The sequence below is a fragment of the Crocodylus porosus genome, unplaced genomic scaffold (genome assembly GCF_001723895.1).
Source record: "Crocodylus porosus isolate Cpor-Errol unplaced genomic scaffold, CroPor_comp1, whole genome shotgun sequence".
Classification (NCBI taxonomy): Eukaryota; Metazoa; Chordata; order Crocodylia; family Crocodylidae; genus Crocodylus; species Crocodylus porosus.
In genome coordinates, this window is record NW_017728914.1 from 2499215 (window position 1) to 2524023 (window position 24809).

At 49.3% G+C, this 24809-nt stretch overlaps 1 protein-coding gene across 7 annotated transcripts in view; it reads left to right on the plus strand.

Moving 5' to 3' along the window:
- The first annotated feature begins 1847 nt into the window (after window positions 1-1847).
- LOC109309915 (protocadherin gamma-A4-like) overlaps window positions 1848-24809 on the plus strand; it is a 49639-nt gene continuing 26677 nt past the window's right edge. Inside the window, exons 1-3 of one of the 7 annotated variants that reach the window (XM_019534804.1) lie at window positions 1848-2977; window positions 3128-5387; window positions 14097-14155. In XM_019534804.1, the coding sequence (XP_019390349.1) occupies window positions 2940-2977; window positions 3128-5387; window positions 14097-14155 (2357 nt within the window). In that variant the 5' untranslated portion in view covers window positions 1848-2939. Of the gene's footprint in view, window positions 2978-3127; window positions 5388-6259; window positions 6284-6343; window positions 6605-9297; window positions 11995-14096; window positions 14156-24809 lie in introns of those variants that run through there. The other 6 variants (XM_019534806.1, XM_019534809.1, XM_019534807.1 and 3 more) reach the window with 6 other exon arrangements.

Sequence of the window (24809 nt, forward strand, 5' to 3'; positions counted from 1 at the left end):
CGTGTCTGCGTCCCACGCCCAAGCCCCGCCGCTCTCCGACCTCAGGCTCAGCTCACTGAGCCTTTCCGACGCGAACTGAACACGCGCCCCCCCCCCCGGCCCCGTAGCCTCCTAGGGGCTGCTGTGCAGAGGAAGCCTCTGGGCCCTCGCATTGCACCTCACGGCGCGCTCAAGCTCTGGAGGCCGCCGAGCTGCCTCCCCTTGGCAGGCTGCAGGCAGAGCCGGAGCCATTTGTCCGATCAGGTGCTGCTGTGACAGCGGGAGCACGGCGGGAAGGCAAGGAGGGGTGCTGGTCCGGGACACATCCACACTCGGAAAAGTAGCGCGTCGCTCTCCTGTCGTCCTCCCCCGGGTGCGGGCACACAGCATCAGTCCTGCTACTCGGGCCTTCGTCCGGAGCCTGGCCTGGCTCTTGACGCTGCTCAGGTGGCCTCTGGACAGCTGCAGCTCCTTCCCGGCTGCCCGCAGGGAGCTCCGAGCTCGGGCTGCGAGCGGCGCCGGGGCTGTGGCGGGGCGCAGTGGCGTCCTGCTGCTGCCCGCGGAGCTCCCGCCGGGCCCCGCCCTCCACAAGGGTCTCTAGAAAGGGTGTCGAAAGGCTCCCGCGTTTTTCACCCGCGCCGCGCGCGTGGAGGGAGCAGGGTAGTTGCACACTGGGACCCACTCCCTCAGCTCTCCCGGCTGAGCCCGCCTGGTTTCCTCACCTTGATGCGAGGAATGGCCGAGGGGAAGGAAAGCCTCCATCTGGTGCTGGGGACGGCTCTGGGTACGGATTCGCAGGCTCTGCACTGCCTGCAAATCACGGCCCTGATCAGCGGGTTTCCTGCTAAATCGGGTGCTGCTGAAATCCTGCTCCTGGTCTCAGCTGTTTTCTACTAGTTCTGTACTAAGCTGGAAAATCCTCCAGACGCGTCAGTCGGGGTAACACAGAGTACGAGGGACCAGATAAGGAGAAAATGGAGAGATCGACTCTTTCAGTATCTCACTCATAGGAAAGCCCACGAGTTGATCATTGTCCATAAGAAGACTGGAGAGGTAAGAATCCTAGGAAATGGGGGCTCTGAAGAGGGCGCAGTTCACAAAATCTGAGTGAAGGGGTTACCAGGAGCCTGCGGTTAGGAGATGGGACTTTGCGTGTGTGTGGGGGGGGGGGGGAGGGGAAGAGCATCTGAGGACGGGATTGAGATCACATCTACAGTACCAGGATCACGGGCCCTTTCCAGCTGGAGCGGGTGGCGGCCAGCACGAGAGAGATCAGAGCCACCCAAACCCTCCTGGGACAGAACTGCCTCGTACCAGAGACCGCCCTCGTGGTCAGGGGCAGTGAGGAGCCACCCACGTTTACCAGGACGCCTGTAAGGATGAATATGAAGGAGGACCCATCCCAGACTTGAAACACTTTTCCCAGTTGCTGATGTGCCCCATTGCTACTCTGCCCGTGGTCTCAGGTCTCTTCGCTGTTCTTGTCATATATTTCTGGCCTTGAGTGCCAGAGAAGCACAGCCGCTCCGACACACCTTGCACTACTTCTCTGGGAAGGAAGAAGCTCCGTGGAAAGCTGAGACCTTCTGGAGATCTTCAAATGAATGTCAGGCTGGATCAGAAGCTGAGGTTCTCGGTTGTCTTTGTGGGAGATTCTTTTCTCTTTATCCTCTTTAACCTCTAAAGGGCCTTTCTCCAAAGGCCCTTTAGACTCCTTCAGAGAAAAGCAAGTGCGTGGTTAGCTCACAGGACACCAGGAACACGGACACTCTCCAGCATGTTAGCCATCTCGAGGAGCTTGCAAAGTGAAATGTGAATTGCATTTTGTAAATAGGCTGTGATTTAGCACATTTTTATGATGCTGTCAATTTGTTGACAGATTACTTATATTTCTGGTGACTCGTGTTTTGAGAACATCGTTTACCCTTCAGTTCCGAGTGAGGGGTTGGCTTTAACATCCAAGTCCTTGGTGAAGAAGGCAGAATATAACATAGCGTTAACAATTGCACTGTTGTCTGCCTGCAGCAGTCCTTACAGTCAAGTTGTAGATTTCTGAAAATCACACTTGTTCTGTAAAACTACAGCAAAATCCTCACACACAGTGCTGGTAAAATGATCATTCCTCTCTTTTTGAGTACCGGATTATTCCTGTGGCTCTGAGACACCGTGACTGATTATTTCCTGAGTCTTGCGTTGCAGGGTGGTAGTTACTGGGTGTTTAGCAAGTAGGACCTTTTATCTGGTTATGTCTAGGCTCGAAAATTATATTGAGGGCATTCTGCCAACTGAGTGAAAATGTGCTGTGGAGGCTTCTTCTGGCCAAGCTGTACTAAGTACCTTTTCACAGAGCATAAAAAGCCACTCATCACAGAGACCATAGCTCTGCATGCATCACAGCCGGGGATTTGTCCTTTGTTCGGAGGAGATGGATGATAGCTGAAGTCACCATTGTGGTTGCTTAAGCGGCACTGTGAGGATGTTTGTACCTTGTGTGCTTCCCAGACATGCTGTTTCCTTGAGAACCAGAATGTGAGCATCTAAACTTAGCTGCCAACGCGAATGACTAAAAGCTTGTGAAACGTAATTCTGTGGGAGTTGGTCCTGCTGACGCAGACTAGAGGCGCTAGTGTATGTACCTTTAAAAGGTTTAGGAGGGGTTGTCATTGGCCGACAGCGGATGGAGCTGTTATCCAATTAGCTGCTGATCTAAGATGCGGGGATCCGCTCTTCCTAGTTCTACTCCCCTCCTCCAGCGCCATGGCTGAGATTCAGCTCTCCTCCCCCATCCCACCCCCTCCACTCTGACTAACAATTGCTGCTGCAGCCAGGCAGATCTGAGAGCTGTTGTAATAGCTGTGGAGAGGAAAACCGAGGGATTTTAGCAGCTGATATCCAGACCCCGGCTCGTCCTTTGTGCCGAGACCGGACAAAGACTCCTCCTAAGACAGGAGAACTCAAAAATGGAGCCCCGAAGGCCCCGGCAGCCCCCTTGGAAATGGCAAGTACTGGGTTTGTTTTCGCTGTGCGGCTGGGGCTGGGTCTCTGGGCAGATTCGCTATTCAGTGGTGGAGGAATCGGAGCTGGGGACAGTGGTGGGGAATGTGGCTCAAGACCTGGGCTTAAAAGTGGCGGATCTTTCCGGTCGCAGGCTGCGCCTGGGGTCCGAGGAGAGCAGACGGTACTTTGTCGTGAGCCTGGCCAGCGGCGATCTGCTGGTGAACGAGCAGATAGATCGAGAAAGCCTGTGTGGAGCCAGTGTGAGCTGCGTGCTGCCCGTGCAGGTCGTTATAGAAACCCCCCTGGAGCTCTTCCGCCTGGAGGTCGAGATTCTGGACTTGAATGACAATTCTCCCAGGTTTCCCACCACCCACCGCACTGTGAGGATAGCGGAATCCTCCACCTTGGCTGCGCGCTTTCCTCTGGACAATGCCCAGGACCCAGACGTGGGGACTAACACTGTCAGTTCCTACCATCTTAGTCTCAACCCGCACTTCTCTTTGACCGTAAAGAACCTGAAGGATGGCAAACTTTTCCCGGAGCTGGTGCTGGAGCGAGCTCTGGACCGGGAAGAGCAATCTGAACACCAGCTGGTCCTGACCGCCTTCGATGGAGGAAAGCCTGCCCGGTCGGGAACCGCACAGATAACCGTGGTTGTTTTGGATGCCAACGACAATGCCCCGCTGTTCGATCAGCCCGTGTACAAGGTCAGCCTTCTGGAAAATACCCCGCTGGAGACTCGGTTCATTAAACTCAACGCTACCGACCCAGACGAGGGCCCCAATGGAGAAGTACAGTACTCCTTTGGAGTTCACACGTCCGACTCAATCCGGAAGTTGTTCGCCTTAGATCTCCACACCGGGGAGATCACTGTTCAGGGAGCTCTGGATTTCGAAGAAACGGGTTTCTATGAAATCCACATAAAAGCCAAAGACAAGGGGGTGCCGGAAATGGAAGGCCACTGCGTCGTTCAGGTGGAAGTGGAAGACGCCAACGATAACTCCCCAGAGGTCCTGATGACCTCCCTGGTGAATCCAGTGCCTGAAAACACTCCGTTGGAAACCGTGGTGGGGCTCTTGAATGTGCAAGACCGTGACTCTGGGGTCAACGGGGAGGTGAGCCTAGAAATCCCACCAAGTTTGCCATTCAGAATCAAATCCTTCGACAACCACTATTCTCTGATCACCCGCGAGAGCCTGGACAGAGAAAAGATTGCCCAGTACACGATTGAGCTGACCGCCAGGGACTCGGGGTCCCCGGCTCTAACCACGAAGATCACTATACTGCTGAACATCTCCGACGTCAATGACAACTCCCCTAGCTTCTCCCAGCCCTTCTACAACTCCTTCCTGCAGGAGAACAACGCCCCGGGCTCCTTGCTCTGCACTGTGTCCGCTGCTGACCCAGACGAAGGAGACAATTCCCGTCTCACTTACTTTATAGTTGAAAGCGAAATCCAGGGCGCCCCTGCCTCGTCTTTTGTCCATATTAACCCGGACGATGGAAATATTTATGCCCAGCGCACTTTTGATTTTGAGCAGTTTCGTGTCTTGCAGATTCCCGTGGCTGTGCAGGACTCTGGGTCTCCACGTCTCAGCTCCAATACGACCATCTACATTTTTATTCTGGATCAGAACGACAACTCCCCCGCCATTCTGTACCCGGTGACTGGCGGAGGGGCTGCAGAGCCCCACAGGGTCCCCCAGTCTGCACCAGCGGGGTACCTAGTCACCAAAGTCACAGCGGTAGACGCAGATTCTGGCCATAACGCCTGGCTCTCCTATTCGCTGCTGCCGCAGTCTACAGATCCCACCTTGTTCCGGGTTTCTCCTTACACGGGAGAAATCCGGACTGCCCGCGGGTTCCAAGACTTAGACCTCGCGGAGCAGAAAATCCTCGTGCTCGTCAAGGACAACGGGGACCCTGCTTTGTCCAGCACGGTCACCATCCTGGTTTCCTTGGAAGAAAAGATGTCTGAGGAAAGCTTCAAAGCTCGCGATTTCCTTCCAGATCCCAAAGCTAAACCTGACCTGACCCTCTATCTGATTATTGCGCTAGTGGCCATTAGCATGGTCTCTCTGGTTACTTTCATCGTACTGTCTGCAAAATGCCTTAGGAAAAAAGACAGAGAGTCCCCCTGCTGCGGCCTGAGCGAGTCGCCCTCCAGGGATTTTTTCAAACACTCCAGCCCAAAGCTTCAGCTGAACTCGGATGGCACGTTGAAGTACATGGAGGTGACCCTCAGGCCTGCAGACACTCAGAGCCAGTGCTATCGGACCTGCTTTTCTCCGGGGTCAGACAGGAGTGATTTCACGTTTCTGAGACCTCTGAGCTGTCCCCCCGCCAGCACCCTTCCGATGGAAACTGATGCTTTCCTACCTGGTAAAAATACACTGAACGAACCCGGCCAGGTGAGAGTGCTTTTGCCTTTCATTCCTCACAAGTGCCCCTGTGTCTCAAAACGTACTTTGTGCGTGAGCGAGGATAGAGCAGCATCGTGTCTGGGTACAAACCACAAAAATGTGTCAGCATCGTGAGTGCGCCGGGCCACCAACGGGTTCTTTGGGTTGTTGGGCATGTGTGAAATAACGCTAGAAATGTCGCTTGTAAATTAGATCTTTCAGACGCACTCTAACGCAACGGGCTGCTAATTAGTGTGTGAGTCAGAAAGTCCCAGATCCTTTCATCCTGTGTGTTCTCATTTGATTGTCCTTTAAGCAATGAAAACCTTATAACATGATTATGAATTCCTGGAGTGTGAAAACAAGTACTTAAATTATATTTATCTAGGAGATCTGATGGGGGAGGGAGGGAAGAAGAGAGGAACAGACATTAGTCTTTATTTTCATTTAACTAACATTCAACTTTAAACGACAGCGGCTGCGGGTTTCTGCGTCTAATTTAAAGCGTTTTGATTTATTCAAAAGATCAACCAGTGGTTTTTAGAGAAAACGCTTTTCTGTTGAAAAATCATCAGTCCAGCTAACAGTTCTGCAGGCGCCGTGGCTGACACACACGCTGCGATCACGGCGAGTTAGCTTTGCTTTCTATTGTCTGTTTGTTGCCTGGTGTCTCTAGGTTAAAATTTGCAGGTTGCAAGGGCCTTCACTGCACTGTGTCAACTTCCCTACATGGATTGGTGCTTGCGTTGCTGTACTGGGAAGGTGCCTGCTGATTGGATGAACGGAAAGACACTCTCGGCCAATGAATAAGAGGCTAATATTGGAGATCGGCGCTCACCCCTCCCCTTTCCACCGGAGCCGAACAAGATTCTGTCAATTTGAGCCCAAAACAATGAATGGGAGAGGTAAACAGTGACCACAGACCCCCATCCCCCACCCCCGTTTGCGTTACAGAACCACAGATCAGCTTCCAGGAGTTTAAGCAGACAGACTTTCTTTGCAGTGCATCGCATCCCTCTGTGGATTTTAGCGAGATGCGAAGATCAGGAAAGTCTGCCTGGTTTCTGGGATTCCCGCGTTTCTTCCCTTTCTGTTTGTTTTTGCAGAGTGCTTCCGCGCAGATCCGTTACTCTATCCCGGAGGAACTGACGCGGGGTGCTTTTGTGGGAAACATTGCTAAGGATCTAGGGACTGACGTGGCAAAATTGGCGGCTGCCAATCTCCAGGTACTTTCTGATTCTGATTCTCAGTATTTCTCTGTCAATGTGAACACAGGGGTTATAGTGGTCAACGACAGAATAGACCGAGAACATCTCTGTGGGCAGAACTACCGGTGTTCTCTGCACCTGAAACTCGCAATTGAAAACCCTGTGGAGTTGTATCGCATTGAGGTGGAAATCGTGGATATCAATGATAACCCTCCAGCGTTCCCGAGTAGCGAGGTCGCGTTACAGATCTACGAGTTGGCGTCTCTGGGTGCCCGTTTCCCGATCCAGCCGGCGCAGGACCCGGACGTGGGCTCCAACGCTTTGCAGACCTACCACCTCAGCGCCAACGAGAACTTCAGCCTCAACGTGAAGGCGCGCACAGACGGAGGCAAATTCCCGGAGCTGGTGCTGGAAAAGGCCCTGGACCGGGAGCACAGGGCCGTCCACTACTTGGTTCTGACGGCTGAGGACGGCGGCTCCCCGCCCAGGTCCAGCAAAGCGCGAATTGCTATCCAGGTCTTAGATGCCAACGATAACCACCCGGTCTTCGACAGGCCCTCGTACCGCGTCCGCCTCGTGGAAAACGCGCCCCTGGGAACCCTCGTGGCCAGGCTGAACGCCACGGACGTGGACGAAGGGACTAACGGAGCCGTGCGCTACTCGCTGAGCAGCCACAACTCCGAAGCCTTGCGCGAGATATTTGCAATAGAGGATCAAACGGGAGAAATCCGCGTTCGAGGCAGGGTCGATTTCGAAGTGGCGGCTTTGTACGAGATTGAAGTGGAGGCTAGGGACATGGGCTCCCCTCCCATGGAGGAGCACTGCAGTGTGGTGGTGGAGGTCGCGGACGTGAACGACAATGCCCCCGAGGTAGCTGTCACCTCCTTCTCTAGCTCCCTGAGCGAGGATGCCCCTCCTGGCACCGTAGTTGCCGTGCTACATGTCAGGGACAGAGACTCAGGGGAGCACGGGAGGGTCCAGTGCCAGGTGCCCAGCGACCTCCCCTTCCTTCTGCGGAAAGACTTTGAGCACCAGTACTCGCTGCTCACCAGTGCCCCGCTGGACCGCGAGACCATCCCCCAGTACAACGTCACCATCGTCGCCGCTGACTTGGGGGATCCCCCTCTCTCCCGACACATCGTTCTCGCCGTTGCCCTTTCAGACGTCAATGACAACCCACCGCGGTTCGGGAGAGCTTCCTACGAGGTCATGGTGCCGGAGAACAACCCGGCGGGGCGAGTGCTGCTCACTGTGTCTGCAGTGGATCTCGACCTGGACCAAAACTCGCGGCTTTCCTACTCCATTGTGAGCGGCGCAGGCCCAGGCCCTGCTGCCGAGCCTTCCCGGTACGTCGCCATACATCCAAGCAATGGGCAAATTTCCTCCCTGCTGTCTTTTGATTACGAGCAAACCCCCTATTTCCAGGTCCAGGTGGAAGTCTCAGACGGCGGCTCCCCACCTCTCAGCAACAGAACCGTCGTGCACGTCTTTGTCACGGACCAAAACGACAATGCACCCGGCGTGCGGTTTCCTCCGGCCGGGCGGGACGCGACGGTTCAGCTCAAGATCCCTCGTTCTGTTCCCCCCGGGGCCTTAATAGCCAAGATCGGGGCGGTGGACTCGGACTCCGGACTGAACGCCTGGCTCTCCTACCACTTGGAGCAGGCTACGGAAGCCGGTCTCTTCAGCGTGGCCTTGCGCTCTGGAGAGATCAGGACGGCCAGAGCCCTGGAGGAGCAGGACGCAGAGGCGCAGGAGCTCCTCGTGGTGATTAAGGACGCGGGAGAGCCGCCCTTGTCCACGGCTGTCACTGTGCTGGTGCTCCTGGAGGAGGGTGTTCCGGAAGCCTTCCGGGGACTCAGGGCTCACACTGCAGAAAGCGACAACATTCCCGACATAACTCTGTACTTGATCGCTTCTTTAGCAATCGTCTCGGCGATCTCCTTGGCTGGCTTGGTGGGTCTGGGTGTCCGATGCCTCAGGCGTGAGACCCGCGCGGAGTCCTCCGGCCTCGGCTGCTGTGCCCAGGGGGACACACTCGGTCCTCCCCCGAACCACTTGTTAGGACACTTGCAGTACCAGCCCGGCGCAGCGGACACCATGATCGGTGTCCAGGTGACCCCCACGGCTCCCCCCGCCCGGGGATACAGATCCTGCTTTTCCCCAGTCTCGGACATCAGCGAGTTCATGTTCATGAAACCCTCGGGAAACACCTCGGGCAGCAACGCACCTGATCTCTGCTACTCTAGTGAGGTGAGCATCAAGTACTGACCCTGCGGCTCCGGCGCCCCCAAGCTGACCCAGCCTGGTCAGAGACCCCGGCCCGTGCGCCCCAGCCTGCCTGCTCACGCCTGGGTCCTAGAGGCAGGAGACACAAGTAGCCTGAGGGTTTGAAGGCGCTCGCGGGATACCGCTCGGTGCAGGCAGCCCGGCCGCGGAGGGGGGCGAGCGCTCTGCCCGCCTGCTCCCCCGACGCGCCCTGGCGGGTCGTGTCAAGCCCCAGGGCTCGCCGGCAGCTCTGCCTGCTCAGTGCTCAGCACCTGCAATTTCGGATTTGTTGGCGGGCGGGAGCTGACAGTCCGCGCGGGGCTCCGGGTTTCGCTTTGTCAGCGACTCGCGGAGTTCTTCCCTGCCGGGTGTGGAAGCGACGGGGCTGGGGCAAGGGGAGCAGGCTGGGCGGCGGGGGAGGAGGGGGTTTGGGGAAGGGGCGACGCTGCTGGGAGGTGCGATGTGTCGCTTGTCAGTCTCCAGTGCTTGCCGACTTTGCGCCGCTGTTTGCCAATGAGCTGCTGAACTGTGCCTTTGTGATCGGCTCCCCACCCCCAGCTCCAGCTGCCTTCCTGCAGCCGCGTCGCCCTTTCGGGTCACCCGGGAGCAGCTGAGAACGGGGCTCCGGGGATCTCGGAACCGGCGGCGCAGCGGTCGGTCCGGAGCCGGGGGCAGGCGGCGCCGCCGGACTGCAGCGCTCACACGCCCGCCAGACGCGGCTCGGCATGCACTGGAGACGGAGTTTGCAATGGCAGCTCCTGCTCCTCGGCGCCGCCTTCTCCCTGGCGGATCCGGCCGCTGCACAGACTCGATACTCCGTGCCCGAGGACCGCGAGCCGGGCTCTTTTGTGGGGGACTTGGCGAAGGAGCTGGGGGTGGACGTGCGGAGCCTGGCTGCCCGCAACCTGCGCCTGGTCAGCGAAGGCGGGCGCGAGTATTTCCAGGTGAACCTGGCCAGCGGAGTCTTACTTGTGAATGAGAAACTAGACCGGGAGGCGCTGTGCGGGCTGAGCGCCACGTGCTCCCTGCACCTCCAGCTGGTGCTGGAGAACCCCCTGCAGCTGCACCGCGTGGAGGTGGACATCCTGGATGTCAACGACAACGCCCCCAAGTTCCCGAAGCAGGAAGTCTCCTTGGAGATCAGCGAAGTCGCTAGTCCTGGGACTCGGCTGCCCCTCGAGGTAGCAGAAGACCCGGATATGGGCTCCAACTCCATCTCCACCTACCAGCTCAGTCCCAGTGATTACTTTGCCCTGAGCATAAGCGTGAGGGGGGATGGTGTTAAAATGCCTGAGATAGTGCTTGAGAGATCCCTGGATAGAGAGAAGGTGGCTGCCCATCATCTGACCCTCACTGCTCTGGATGGTGGGAATCCAGTTAGGTCAGGCACTGCCCAGATCACGATTCAAGTCCTGGATGCCAATGACCACTCTCCTGTGTGTGAACCTCCCATTTCCACCATTTATCTGGAAGAAAATCTACCAGTGGGCACCTTGGTTACAAAGGTGAATGTCACAGATTTGGATGAAGGCCCCAATGGGGAGGTTGAATATTCTTTCAAAGCCAGCAATAACGCTCCAGATAAGCTTCCCAGGCAATTTAGCTTAGACCCTCTCACAGGGGAGATCAGAACCAAAGCCCTTTTGGATTTTGAGGAATCCAGTGCTTATGAGATCACAGTTCGAGCCAGAGATAAGGGATCCCCAGCAATGGAGGGTCATTGCAACCTGAGAGTGGAGCTGGTTGATGTCAATGACAACAGCCCAGAGATTGTGCTCACCTCTGTGTCCAGCCCAGTACAAGAAAATGCACCCCATGGCACTGTGATTGCACTCATTGCTGCCAAGGACAGTGACTCTGGGGAAAATGGACAAGTCCATCTGCACATAACTAAAGACCTTCCATTTAAGTTGGTGACTTCCTTCAAAGGGCATTACTCCGTGGTTACAGATGGGCCTTTGGACCGGGAAAAAGCTGCTGGCTACAACATCACAGTGAGAGCCACAGACTCTGGGTCCCCTCAGCGCTCCACACAGAAAACCATCTTCCTTCAGATTGCTGATGTGAATGACAATGCACCAAGGTTTTCCAGCCCTTCCTATACAGCTCATGTGCAGGAAAACACACTTCCTGGGACATCCATCTTCTCTGTATCAGCCTCTGACCCTGATGTAGGTGTCAGCTCCAAGCTGTCATACTCCATTGTGGATCATGGAGGCCAGGATTTACCTTTATCAACCTTTTTTCACATCAACCAGGAAAATGGCACCATCTATACTTTGCAAGCTTTAGACTATGAACAGGAGAAAGTGTTCCAGGTGCCTGTGGAGGTGAAGGATGCTGGGTCTCCACCTCTGAGCAGCACGGCCATAGTCCACTTGTTTGTTTTGGATCAGAATGACAATGCTCCCACCATTATCTATCCCTCAGTTCCGGAGGGCTCTGCCTTCCAGCAGGCTGTCCCGGCCTCTGCAGAACCTGGCTACCTGGTAACCAAAATTGTGGCTGTTGATGCTGACAGTGGTCACAATGCTTGGCTGTCTTACTTGCTTCAGGAGAGCAGTGAGCCATGTCCTTTCAGTGTAGAGCACCACTCAGGGGAGATACGAATAACTCAGTCCCTCAGGGAATTGGGCCTGTCCCACAGGCTGGTGGTCCTGGTGCAAGATAATGGGACTCCCTCTCTGTCAGCTTCAGTTACTCTCCTCATTCCCTTGGAAGAGAACAGCCTGCAAGACTTTGCCAAGTCCATGGAACTTCCTAAATCACCATCCAGAGCTTCCAGTTTAACCCTCTATCTCATAATTTCTTTGGTAGCCATCTCTCTGGTAGTGTGTGCAATGCTAGCCATTTTGGGTGCTAAGTGCCTCAAAGCTAGCCCTGGAGCTGTGGGCTGGCCTAGCATATTCTGTTGCAGGAGGGCTGGCCATGAGCCCACCACATATTTTCGTGGGCAGCTGAAACCAGGCCTTGGAGGAACTGGCCTGGTTTCCCAGGCACAATGCTACAAATCTTGTTTATCTCCAATGTCTGATCAAGGTGACTTCCTCTTCATAAAACCTTTCAGCCATTCTTCTACTGGAGAAAGCATGGCTGCCTTTGAGCAGGTGGGCAGCACCTTAGCCAGTCCTTGTGATGGGGTAAGATTAATTTGTGCCTTGTTGTACTTGTCTGTTAGTGCAGCTACCCATAAATACTCATGTTAGCATGCTGTTCTCTTCCAGTCCTTTAAATACACTTAGCAGCCTTCTGGAGAACAGCTACTGCCATCACCCCCCTAGCAAGAGGCAGGGGCGGTGAAGGTGTAAATAGCATCTACTACTAGAATTAAAGCTCCTACATTAGCAGTAGCTGGTCTGGGGATTTGGGTTGATTTTTTTTCCATGACATTTAAAGGCATTTTTGTGTGTTGTTGTTTTTGGCATAATACATTGCCTTATTAATTGTATGTGAAAGTTTTTCATGTTTAACTTTTGCCACTTTATGGACCTTAAGCTATACTTGGAACAGAGTGGTTTATGAAACAGGCTTCTTTGTTTCAATATTTTACAGGTGTGCTATAGAAATTATCAATTGATGAGTTGGGTGTTGTATTAACCGCTGACCATACCAGACTTCTTTAAACTGGGAGCCCTAAAGTGAAGTGCAGAAATCCATACTAATGTACCTAAATACATGTTTCCATTGTAAAATATGCTGTGCACTCACATCTCCCTCTCACTTCAGTACAATGTGGGGATGTTTAACACCTCTGAAAAAAGCTACTTTTGTTTAAATACCCAATTATTTAGACACCTAGTTTTGATAATTTGGGATTCAGCTTTAAAATCATATTGATGTCTGTAACCCTCTGTCCTAAAATAGAAAGTGACAATTAGAACATCATTTTAGAAAATAAGAAAGGAGGCCTTTTTTACAAAATGATTTTGTGCATTTGTTTATATACATTATTGCATATACATTTAAAAAACTAGTAGCCTAATATGCATATATTTTTGTACCTGTGTATGTGACTGAGTGTATAGTTCTTATTTGTCTGCTATTTAGTCTACACCCAACTTATACAGCAATGATGTCTCTGTTTTGGGGAAGTCAGCAGTTATCCTTCTGCTTTTCTTTATCATAATCACCAATGCTTGGGTAAATTAGTGATATCAAATCTTCTGTGAAATGAAAAACTAGGTCAGCTGTTTCCATTTTCATTACTAATTGCATGTACAGGCTGTATTATCTTGTATGGCTGCTGTTCTGCTTTATAGAGCCTAGACTGCTCATTCCCAGCATAGCTCAAGAGAAATCTTTGTAGTGTTTCAGGTAGCACATTATTACTCCCAAGTTAATTAAGAACATGGCTAGAATGATTCTTAGAACTACTTGTATTTCAGACAGAAAACAGTTCTGCCATTTAGCTTTCTTCACAAAGAGTTGATTCAAACCAGAAATAGACAAAGCTGTTTCATGTATTTCTTTATTTACAAATTGTCCATTGTCTGATAATAAAACAATGTGGGTGGAAAGTAATTCAAGGCCAGTAACCAAGTTTTTAGAGTGCTGTTATGTCTGTAGTCTCTTGTGTCCCCTAAACAAATAATGCATGTTATTGTGGAAGGCAACTTGTTTTTGCCATGGACAGAAAAATATATTGCAGTTCATCAAAGACAACAGCATCCAGGAAGAGACTGATCAAAATACAGACTGTGTAGCCAGGATTGGGTTCAGGCATTTTTAAAAACAGAGAAAGGATGGATTAGGAAGTTTTGATATTATTCTAGCTTTTGCTATTTAAACATACCCTTCTCAGTGTCAATTAGCTCTGTTTCCTCCCAGGCTCATTACATTTATAGAGTTCTTCAAGTTAAATTGATGTCATCAGTTTTTATCATATGCTTCATTTCTTTCACAGATTGGTTTCCCAACCTGCTTTTGGAAAATTATTCATTGACTTGTTCTGTTATGCTTCCTAGCAAAAATCTTGCTTCAGAAATATTATGGAAAGAAGGGACAGGGAAAGGGACAGAGTCTCATTGTTTATTTTGTTTGTTTGTCCTGGTTGGTTTGTTTCCCTTGAAAAAAAAATACTTTTCTTATTGCTCAATTTCATTTTAAAATTATGCTCTTTTATCTATTTACAGCCCTTCTTCAGCATATCTCGATTTTCACTTTGGAATAATCTTGGACCAGGTTGCTCTGATATCTAAAGTCAAGAATAGAAACATTAAAACATTTTTCTTTTCCCTTGCAGCAAGCACAGCCTAATACTGACTGGCGCTTCTCTCAGGCCCAGAGACCTGGAACTAGTGGGTAAGTGATTATTTTTTTTCCCCCTCTATACATATGCAGGTTTTTCTTATTTTTCTCACTGGTTTCAATTCTGGTAGAAGGTGTCAGACTGGCAGTTCTAGAATAGGGCTTCTTGGTTTATCTACAGAATAGATATAACATGGGAAACAGGGCAAGCTTCTTCTACCCCTGCTTCCGGGCAGATTAATGTTGATTTTCTAAATTTTTTAGGGGCCCCACAGGCTGGATAGAATGGCCTGGCAGGTCTCATCCGGCCCCTAGGCCACATTTTGCCCACCTCTGACTTATCAGATCGGTATCAGCTGATATGGTTGGTTAATCATTGGCTATTGGTGTCGGCCAAGAAAGTCTTTATCAGTGCACCCCTACTTTTAACAAAAGTTAAGTAACTTGCATTAAGGACCTAATTATTTTTCCAACATGGACATGCCCATAAGCAAAAACACACACATTCTATAATTAGGGCACAGACTTTCAGTCAAATGAAATGCGTTACAGGTGGGATTTACCCTGTTGTCCTCAGTTTTCCTGCAGTAGATGAAGGCTAAGTAGTGGCATGTTAGCCATTTTTATTCAGTGGTAAGATTTTTGTATTTAGCTTTTACATATTATAATTTCATGTCAGCCATTTTGTGATATGTCCCTTCCCATTGTAACTCTTCTTAATTTGTTTCCCATCCCCTGAGATTGTGAGATATATAAAACAGGGCCTACCTTTCTGTGTTCATACATTAGCAATCACAATGGGACTAAGCACACTGGTGTCCCTCCCCCCGTCCCTGCCCCTGACTCAAAAGCATAAGGAGTGACGTTATAGGGAAGCAAAATTATTTCTACTGAAACTAGTAATAGGCTTATTAATTCATGATACAGTCCTGTGAAAACATTCAATGGCTGCATCTGCATAAGAAGGGGGATACGGATGCTGTGGGGGAAAAAGCAGGGGCACAAATTTGTGCTGCTACTTTTTGCGCCAGCATACGCTCCTGCATGTGGGGTTAGCATGGGGAAAAAATGCTCCAGGTGGGGTAAGGGTTCCTGGGGCCAGGATCTGGGCTGGCCCCAGCAGCCTTACCTGAGATCCCGGGGGCCTCCCAAGGCTCCAGTGGTGGCAATCTGGGAGCGCGGAGCCTGGCCAGTAGCCAGAGCATGGCTTTGGCCAGCCAGGCTCCTGTTTTAGGTGGTGCACTCTGCCACCACATGCACTGTCCCACTTTTTTTCCATGATTTTTTTTTTTATACCAGGATTTCCTGGAATCTAAATTTGGCTCTATGCTGCATATTTGCAGTGCGGAAAACCAAATCGTGCATTGGGTGCATTTTGCAGTGCCTCAAAAGACTTTGAGATACCACAAAATACAGGTGTGCTCGTATGGATGTAGCCAATAGGTTAGCACTGCCACACCTATAAAGCTTCTTAATTATTAAATAATCTGATTAGTTAAAAAGAGGAAGCCATCTTACTTAGTTTAAAATACCGTTAGTTATGTTTTGATTTATAACAAATGCAGCTATCATAATGTCTAGATGCATGTAAGTGAATATAAAACACCAGTTAGCAACAAACTTAGTACAAACCAAATAAATTCCTCATCTCCCCATCCCAGATAAACTAAACTGGAGATGATAATGTTTAAATAGTCAAAATAAAATTAATTTATACCCTCATTCTCAGCATAATGATAGACAATATGGGAAAGTGAGTTTGAGAATTTAAATAGGTTCTTTCCTTCTGAGTCAACAAGGCAGGTGAAGCCAGGGAATCAGCATTCAGTCCTTATAGATGAGGAGACAGAGAGACCTACATTGTTTTGTACTAGTGAACGTTTCTGCTGATCCTGAAATTGCCACCAAGGAGCATAGATACCCACACTGTATCTCTGCACATTTACATAGTTGCCTCTTGAATGTCCAAGAGGCCACTTAGAGGGAAACTTGATTTGAACTGTGCTTCTATTTTAGGCCCCAATTCAGCAAAATGATGCATTTAATCACATGAATTTGTCCCCTACTTTCAAACTAGCACTGAGCCAAATAGGTGCTGTAGAAATCATGCTTTTGTTCAATCTGTCAGAGATGTAGCAGTGTTAAAATTGCCTTCTACACTGGGCCATCAACCTCATATAGCAGCAGGTTGGAGAGGGGAAAAACTTTGTAATGAGGCACAATTTATTTAAAAACCTTGGACCCAGCTAAGATAAATGATATTCTTTTCTACAGAAAAAATATTGGGAATATTTTAGAGGCATTTTTTTCTACTTAATAGTTATATTTTGTTTTCTCCCTCTGATCCATGTGTTATTGGACTTATAATAAAGGAGAGACACTGCCACTAATGTGCAGTAGCAACAGGTTACTACACAGTAGGTTGTTGCTACTGTGCAATAGAATCAGAAATGACCCATGTGCCCCCTGGACCCATGTGCCCGCCGGGTACTGCACAGTCATTTAGTATTTGCTGCCAACTGCATCCACTGTGAATAATTTGTTACATTTAGCTTTTTTTCTTTTTGTGGAACATCTGCAATCAGGTTGTGAATTGCCTGAGTTTACTTTTTTGGCTTAATTGAGTATAAATCTTTTCAGATCAGAGTTAGGTGCAAAAATGCTGTTTATGTGAGGATCATCTGAATATGCAGTCATAGTCATGAGCAAGAACAGTTCTGCATATGAATATATTTGCAATTGAATATTTGCTGTTCTTTCCGATGTGCAGTTGACCATGGCTATTTTATCACACTTCAGACTTGCAGCACTAGACAGCATTGCCCTCAAATACACAGTGAGGTTCTGCATACACTGCTTCCCAACCTGGAGCAGTGTAGCCACATTTGCTTCCTGCTGGTGTGTGAAATGACACTGTCACTCAGCAGTTACACGAGTAGTGTAACATGGGGTGGGCAAATGGGGCATGTGCCCTGGGCATTGCCTAAGGGTGAGAGGCAGCTGGCCAGGCATATTTTTTCCATGCTTTGACTCTGAGGTACAAAGGTTCCAGTTCAGGAAATAGCCTGCATAGAGCAGTGCAGTATTTGGGGTGCCATTGCTTGGCACAGTTGCTTTGCATTGTAGATAAACACACACATACATTTACTGACTTAAGGTTGCTCCCCACCCCCACCAGTGAATCACTTGGACATTGCCCCACTAAGTAGGTCAGCACTGACATTTTGGATAACATGCTTATCAGAGGGGACAATATTTTCATTAAATCAAACTGAAACCACATGATTTGATTCTGTTTTTGCTTTGGTTTGCATCTATGTACAGCTGCTCTGAGAAATAAATATACAGGCATGGAATAATATGCACATAATTAGATATCCTTGCTGGCATCAGCTGACTTCTGCTCACTGATCAACCTTTCAGGACTCTGCATGGTATTTTAAAATTCCAATCCTCAGAGAAGCTTCAAAAATATTTGTATTCTGTTTTAAAAAAATTAGCCTGCCCACTAAATTTTCTTCCTTCTCCACAACATAAAGCATGCTTTCTGCCCCCCAAATCGCCCTGAGTTGGGTCCCAGCATAATTGATGCTTAGTCTTAGGTCAGCAAAAGCTTTCTAATACATAGGCTTGTTATGGAGTTGAAGTCTGAAACATCAGAATCTTGCAGGGCTAAAAATAGTGAGAAGAAGAGGAGGGAGTACCATTCAAAATATAAAAATCTTTCCTTCACAGTGGGTCCCACTTCTCTTCTGTCAAGGCCCCAAGATACCAGGCATTACATTCTGACAGATTTATGTATAGAAAGTCTATTTTAAGAAGGTTTTTCAGGTGATATATTTATAAGGGTTTTTTTTTCTCTCCATCTGTTTCCTGCACAGCTGGCTTCATGGTTACTCATGCACTTGGCTTTACAGACAAGGGAATAAAAAAACCAGCCAGAATAACATTTTGGAAGACGCTCTAAAGCATCCTAAAATAGTTTGTCTGCAGTGTGCATGGCACATGCAGCCTATACAATATGTGGCTTTTATCAGTGCCACTTGGGATGACCTGCTCAGCTTGCTCAATGTTGATATTCAAGAGATTACTCCACATTACTATTATTGGTCAGAGACTGAGGAATGCTAAGGGACTAACCGTGCTTTGTTTTTGAATTCCAGTATCTTATTGTCTTTCAGGGCTAGCAGCAAGTACTGTGTGTGTACTGTGAAGCTGAGAATCTTCTATGCTCAGCATTATAAAGGTTCAAATGCCAAAAGGTCATGACCTTCAATCTGTGATATTTCCTGGACTGCATATTATCCATCCCGTCTCCAGCCAATGTAAATTCTTTATAAAAGGAACTTTTGGGAGAGTGGGAAACCTCATTTAGGGCAAAAGAAGGAACTGTCTTAATTTGATTTTTTGTTTTTTTTTTGAAATGTCACCCATTGAATCTTGCTTGAGGATTGGAATGTGAAGAGGATGAAACTAGGGTCATATGGAGGAGTAAGAAGAATAATAGAAAGACAAGATAAATTATGGGATCAGTGGATGCATTTCAATTCTCATGTGGTTCTGCATCATGTAGAGGGCACGTCTACACCAGACACTTAATGGCAAATGAATCTTCATGTGCACATGCTTACTTCACAGTGGGTGGGTCTACACGTGACACTTTAAGTTAATATGCATTAAGGGTTCGTATCTACATGTGTGTGCCTTTAATGCACATTAAAATGGTGAATTTAGGCACAAATAGTTAAAGCACATTAACTTACAGTAGATATGTTAAAGCGCTTTAGTCCCAAGTCAGTCCATACACAGCGTTAATGAGCTTTAATGACTGCATATGTAGGTGCCTGTCTAAACCCACTTAATGACTGTTAAGCTAATGCACATTAAATTTAGGCAAGCTTAAATGCATGTGTAAACACTCCCACCAAATCTCCCTAATCCTAACTAAATTTGATAGCTGCAAATGAAAGTAGCAAATTTACTTTGCATTAGTAATGGTGCCATAGTGCTTGTGTAGATGCCTGGCCAGGAACCAAACCTGGTCCCAGTCTGCCATCAATGAAAGGGTGGGAGGTATGTCCCTGCTCTTGGAAGCTGCCTGCTGCCAGGGTGGGCTTCACCACAAGAGCCCCGGCAGGGACTATGTCCCCCCTGCCATGGCAACAGGGAGCTCCAAGACCCCTGCTCCCAGATCACAATTGCAGAGTGGGGGGCTAGGAGATCCTTATCTCCCAGCCCCTACTCCACCACTGTGATGAAGGGCAGGGGGACTTGGGAGACCCTTATCTCTCAGAAGTGGTTCTGCGGCCAGAGGGCCACAGGTCTCAGGCTGGGAGATAAGGATCTCCCAGCAGTGGCTTTGCCATCCTGGAGCCAGTACTGGGAGCTCCCTGCAGGCAGGGGCTGGGGAGCTTGTTCCCTGCCCAGCTCCATGAGTGCAGAGCTGTGGGGGACAATCTCCCCAGCCTGTTCCCCCCACCTCACACCCAGCTCTGCGATCACAGAGCAGGGGCTGGGAGCTCTCTGCATGGGGACAGTTCCCTGCCCAGCCTAGAGTTGGCTGGGACCTGCCTCTGACTGAGACAGTTCCCAGTTAGCCCCAGGCTACACGGGGAAGCATGCGTGCCTGGAAGTAGCTGGGGGACTGACCTGTTTTGAGCAGTCCTCAGCCAATGCCAGGCTGCACATGCAGGCTTCCCTGCATGGCCCGGAGATAACCAGGAACTGTCATGCTGAGGGGCAGGTCCCAGACCCCTGTCCTAATTGGTTGATCAAGGCACAGGGATAGAAAGAGCCGTGGGGTTGGAACGGGTCTCAACTCCCTGCTCTGATCCAGCAATAGAGCAGATAGAAGCAAGCTAGGTGCTAGCTGCCTCACTAGTGGGGCAGGAGGCTGGGACCTGCCGCTCCCCTGCAGCTTTTTCCAAGCCCATGACGCAGATTGGGGAGCCAGGGCCAGTAGCTCCCTGCTGCCAGGGGAAGGAGACATTGTCCCCAGCCCAGCAGCAGGCAGCCCCTCAGGGCCAGGAAACAGCTGTCACATTGCAGGGTTGCAGGGAACTGAGAGCAAATCTTCTCCTTAAACCTACCGAAAAACCCTTACTGGGCACATCTACATGTCATTGTATGGTGACATTGCTACGGCACCATGCTTTAGTACTTTCTCTTGGAAGTACTGAAGCATGGCATAGTATGGATGGTTATAGTGCCATGCATGCGGCACATGGTCAGATTTCACGACTATGTCATCACACCAGCATGCTGTAACAGGGGAGGGCGCCGCTATGGTGACATAGCTGATGATCATGTGTAGACACATGTGATTGCTACATTGCCACAGTGTGCTGTACAGTGATGTAGCACATCAGTAGGTCACTGTAGGACAAAGTATAGATGTGTAAATTACTGCACAGTACATCTTGGCTGGAGTAAATGCATGTATATATGCACCCAAATATAATCAATATATGTTACAGGCAGCACTGTGCATAGTAAAGTGTCGGGCAAAATTAACAATAGAACCTGGTTTCTAACTGTTCATAAATTTACCACATGTAAATTATTCATGTTTGAATTTTCGTTACCTGGAAGCTGTTTCAGGATAAATTTATGTGAAAAGCTTCAGCAAAATTAGCTCATAGTTTCCTCTGATCTTACCATAATCTTAGAAATGGTTATTTTTCCTATACTGAAAAAACAGAAGTGGTTTTGGTTGGTTGGTTTCTTTGTTTTAAATAAATAAAAGGAAATCTTGTATCGCCATACTTTGGAGTCTTCCATATCTTTCAAGTCTGATATGGAGAAGGGTTACTTGGTAGCAGGGATATGTCTTTTGCCATTCCCACAACATAGGATCACCTGGTGTGTGGTGGTCTGAGATATTAGACAAACTTGTCAAAGATGATTGTCTCTTCAGTAGTCCACAAGAAGATCCACTTCAGCTCATTTTGCAAAGTATCCTCTAACACCTATAATAATCTGGGGATCTTTAGTAAAAAAAAATACAAAAGTCAGATCCTCAAAAACCTGGAGTTTGACACAGAAGAGAGACAAGAGGCTAGAAATGTAGTCAAGTTACGAGCTTTTGAATGATCTCAGTTCAGACAGGCTCAGTAGAGCCTGATTGGTTTGGCAGCTGAATTCCTTAGAGTTTGTCTACACTGAGCATGCATAATCTCAGGTCAGATGTGGTTTGAGTATGACTGTCAAGGGCCACTGCTGTAGCTCAGTCTAATAATACTTGCTAGAGCTTTGGGTCATGGATGGTAATCAGGGAACAAAGTCACAGGGCAGGGAACAAGATACCAGGTACAAGTTAGGAGTCAGAGTACCAAATAAAGGGTGAAAGACAAGAGGCAGATCTGAGGTAAAGGTCAAATGCTGAAGGTCAGCAGCCAGGATGTCAGACCTAAACTAGATAGGATGTCCAGCCAGAGACTGAAGCAAGCATGCTAGGCTGAGGTCAGAGTCCAAAGGTCACCCAAAAGCAAGAATCTGGATGGCAGGGGCTCTAGGGCTGGAAAATGCAGAGGCAGAGAGATTCTCAAACAAAATGAGAGAGTGTATCATGTTTTGCAGTGGAGATCAGCTTGTTAGGGCAGTCCTTTAAATGCAGACCCAGGCATGCTGACTGCAGTACCAGGAGCTGGCTTGAACAAGCTGGGCTCACTCGCTTGTGAAGATGTGGTGTGAAAGTTTAACCCTTGAAACATCTTTCCCTGAAATTGTTGCTCCTGGCAACTATCCATCTGGTGCCAGGCACTGGAACTGGGGAAAGTGATCTGATCTTTCCCCTGGGTCCTTTTTCTCTCCGTGTCCAAGCAGTGTGGAGGATGATGTTGTCTAACTCAAATACAAGGGAACTGGAGCTGGTCTTGGGAAAGGGGAGAGTAGATTGGGACTAGGGGAGGATGAATGGGACTGTGTCTGGGAGAGGAGATAAACTGAGAGCTAGGGGGAAGACTGAGGAAGCAGGGTGATGAGGAATAGAGGTGAGAGACAAATGGGAACAGGGTTGAATAGACTGGGAAGAGAGATTGGGCAAGGAACTATGGGGCTGAGGACTAGGACCAGGTGAAAAAAAAATACAAGGAAATGTGAGACTCGAAAGGCCATGTGAGGAAAGGGGACTAAGGGTAGAAGCTAATGAGAAGAACAGGACTGTAGGGTGACCACTTGGAGCTAGAGAAAGATGACCTGGAGCAGGGGTGGGTAAAATGCAGCCTGGGGGCCAGATGCGGCCTGCCAGGCCATTCTATACGGACTGCGGGGCCCCTAAAAAATTTAGAAAACTAATATTAATCTGCCCTGGGCTGCCTGTCATGTGGCCCTCAATGGCTTGCCAAAACTCAGAAAGCGGCCCTTTGCCCAAAATAAATTTCCCACCCCTGACCTGGAGCCATGGGATGGGGTTTTGGAAAAGAGATTGAATAAGATAATTGACACTGGCTGGGTAAGGAGGCTGGTAAAAAGACTGAACTTAGGCTTTGTGAGAAAGGGGCAGAAGGGTCTGTGACCACTAACACACAATTTCTTCTTTACAGTTCCTGGAACTGAGTGCTTTGTGGTTAAAACATGTTTGCACAGGGGAGGAGTCTACTGTCTGTGGGACTTCCAGTTCATACATTGCAAAAGCTGAAAGTTGCAAAGTGAATGAGGCAGGAGACTATAGCGAGGGAGAGTGGTTTTACAGTTTGGGTAGATGAAAGGTGCCCTGACTACATGGCCTCTATCCCTGCAACTGCTATAAAGTTCATAGTAATGCTAAGCAAGTGTAACCTGGGTGGTACTCCAAGAGGTACCCCCTCTCTAACTGAAGGGATCAAAGCAGGTGCACAAGTGCTGTGGGAGGTGTAGGGACTCTCCTCCTCCTATAGACCAGAGCCAGACCACCAATGGGGAAGTAACCATATACCTTTTAATACTGGGAACATAACAGGCATAAATCAGAGGGTATAGTGGACACTACAGTGCCCCAAGGGGGCAGGATTCAACAAAGGTTAGACACTTACAATCATTGACAAAAAACAGGGTTAACAAAATATAAAAAAACAAACAGCAGAACAAACAATACGGGTTGGAGAAATATAAAAAGGCACAAAATGCAAAGGAAATATAGGGCCTTGGTACCTGGAAGAGGAGAAAGGGTGGGGGGGTCCCTTTCCATTGTAAGAAGACTTGCTTTTTGTTATCTCACTCACCCGAAGTTTTCTCAGCTGGGACTTGAACCCAGATTTCCCATGTGGTAAGCAGGAATACTGCTACACAGCCACCACTGGTAGCCTTGCTCCAGCTTGCCAGGGGTCTTGACCTTCCTGGAGCCCTGGCCTCACATGGTGCTGCCTGGTCTCTGATTGGAGGAGCTGGAAGCAGAGCTGGGAACCTCTCAGGTCACTGTTCAGCTCCTTCCTGGAGCTGGGGAGCCTCTCCTGCTGGCTGCAGCCTCTCGTAGGGGATCTGGAGCCCAGTGGGGAACCTCTCCTGTTGGCTGCATACCGTGCTGCTGAGGGTCCCACTGGTGCCTGCCGGTCCTGCTCTTTCAGGCTCTTCTGGGGTACTGCTCCTGCCCCACTGGCTCAGCTCTTGCCTGCTCTGTGAAGCTCCTTCCTTGTTGTCCCTCACAGTCTCTCTCCTGAGCCAGCCCGCGCTGCCCCTTTTATTCCCCTCCAGGTGACACAAGGGGCCAATTGGGACATGGGGGAGGGGTGAGTCTCTGGGGTCTGATTGGTGTGGAAAGGGAATCCCAAGTCCTCCAATCATCTTTCGCCTTTTCAAAACCCCTGGGCCAGGTCACTACCAGCCAGCCCATCACACAAAAATTCTAAATTCCTTATTTCCAGGTACCCAGCATGAGACCCTGGGGTCTGATTTGGAAAAGTGCTTAGCGCTCACATCTGCATTTGAAATTGATGGGAGCTCTACTTTGAACATGTTAAGTACTTGATTTGCCATGCCTCAGTTGCTCATCTGTGAAATATGCCATCATCTCACAGGGCCATGGTGAAAATTAATTGCTTAATGCCTGTAATGTGCTCAGACAGTATGTTGAGGGGGGCTATAGGAAAACTCAAGAGGCAAGTAGTAATTCCATATTGCAGATGACACCAAAGCAGGAAGATGTAGTAGGTATGCTGAAGAGTTGAGCTAAAATTCAGAGGGACCTAGATAAATCAAAGGATTGAAGCAAAAGAAATCTCATGAGGTTTAACAATGACAGGTGCAAAGTCCTGCACTTAGGATGGAAGATTCCCATGTACTGCTACAGCTTGGGAACAACTGGCTAAGCAGCAGCTCTGCAGAAAAGGACCTGGGGGTTACAGTGGACAATAAACTGGGTATAAGTCAACAGTGTGCTCTTGTTGCCAAGAAGACTAGCAGCATACTGGGCTGCATTAGTAGGAACATTGCCAGCAGATCGAGGGAAGTAATTATTCTCCTCTATTCAGCACTGGTGAGACCACATTTGGAGTATTGTGTCCAGTTTGGGCCCCCCACTATAGAAAATATATGAACAAATTGGAGAGGGTCCAGTGGAGGGCAATATAAATAGTTAAGGGGCTAGAACACATGACTTCTGAGAAAAGGCTGAGGGAACTGGGCTTATTTAGTCTTTAGAAGAGAAGACTGAGGGGGGGATTTGATAGCAACCTTTAACTACCTGAAAGGTGGTTCCAGAGAGGATTGAGCTAAACTGTTCACAGTGGTGGCA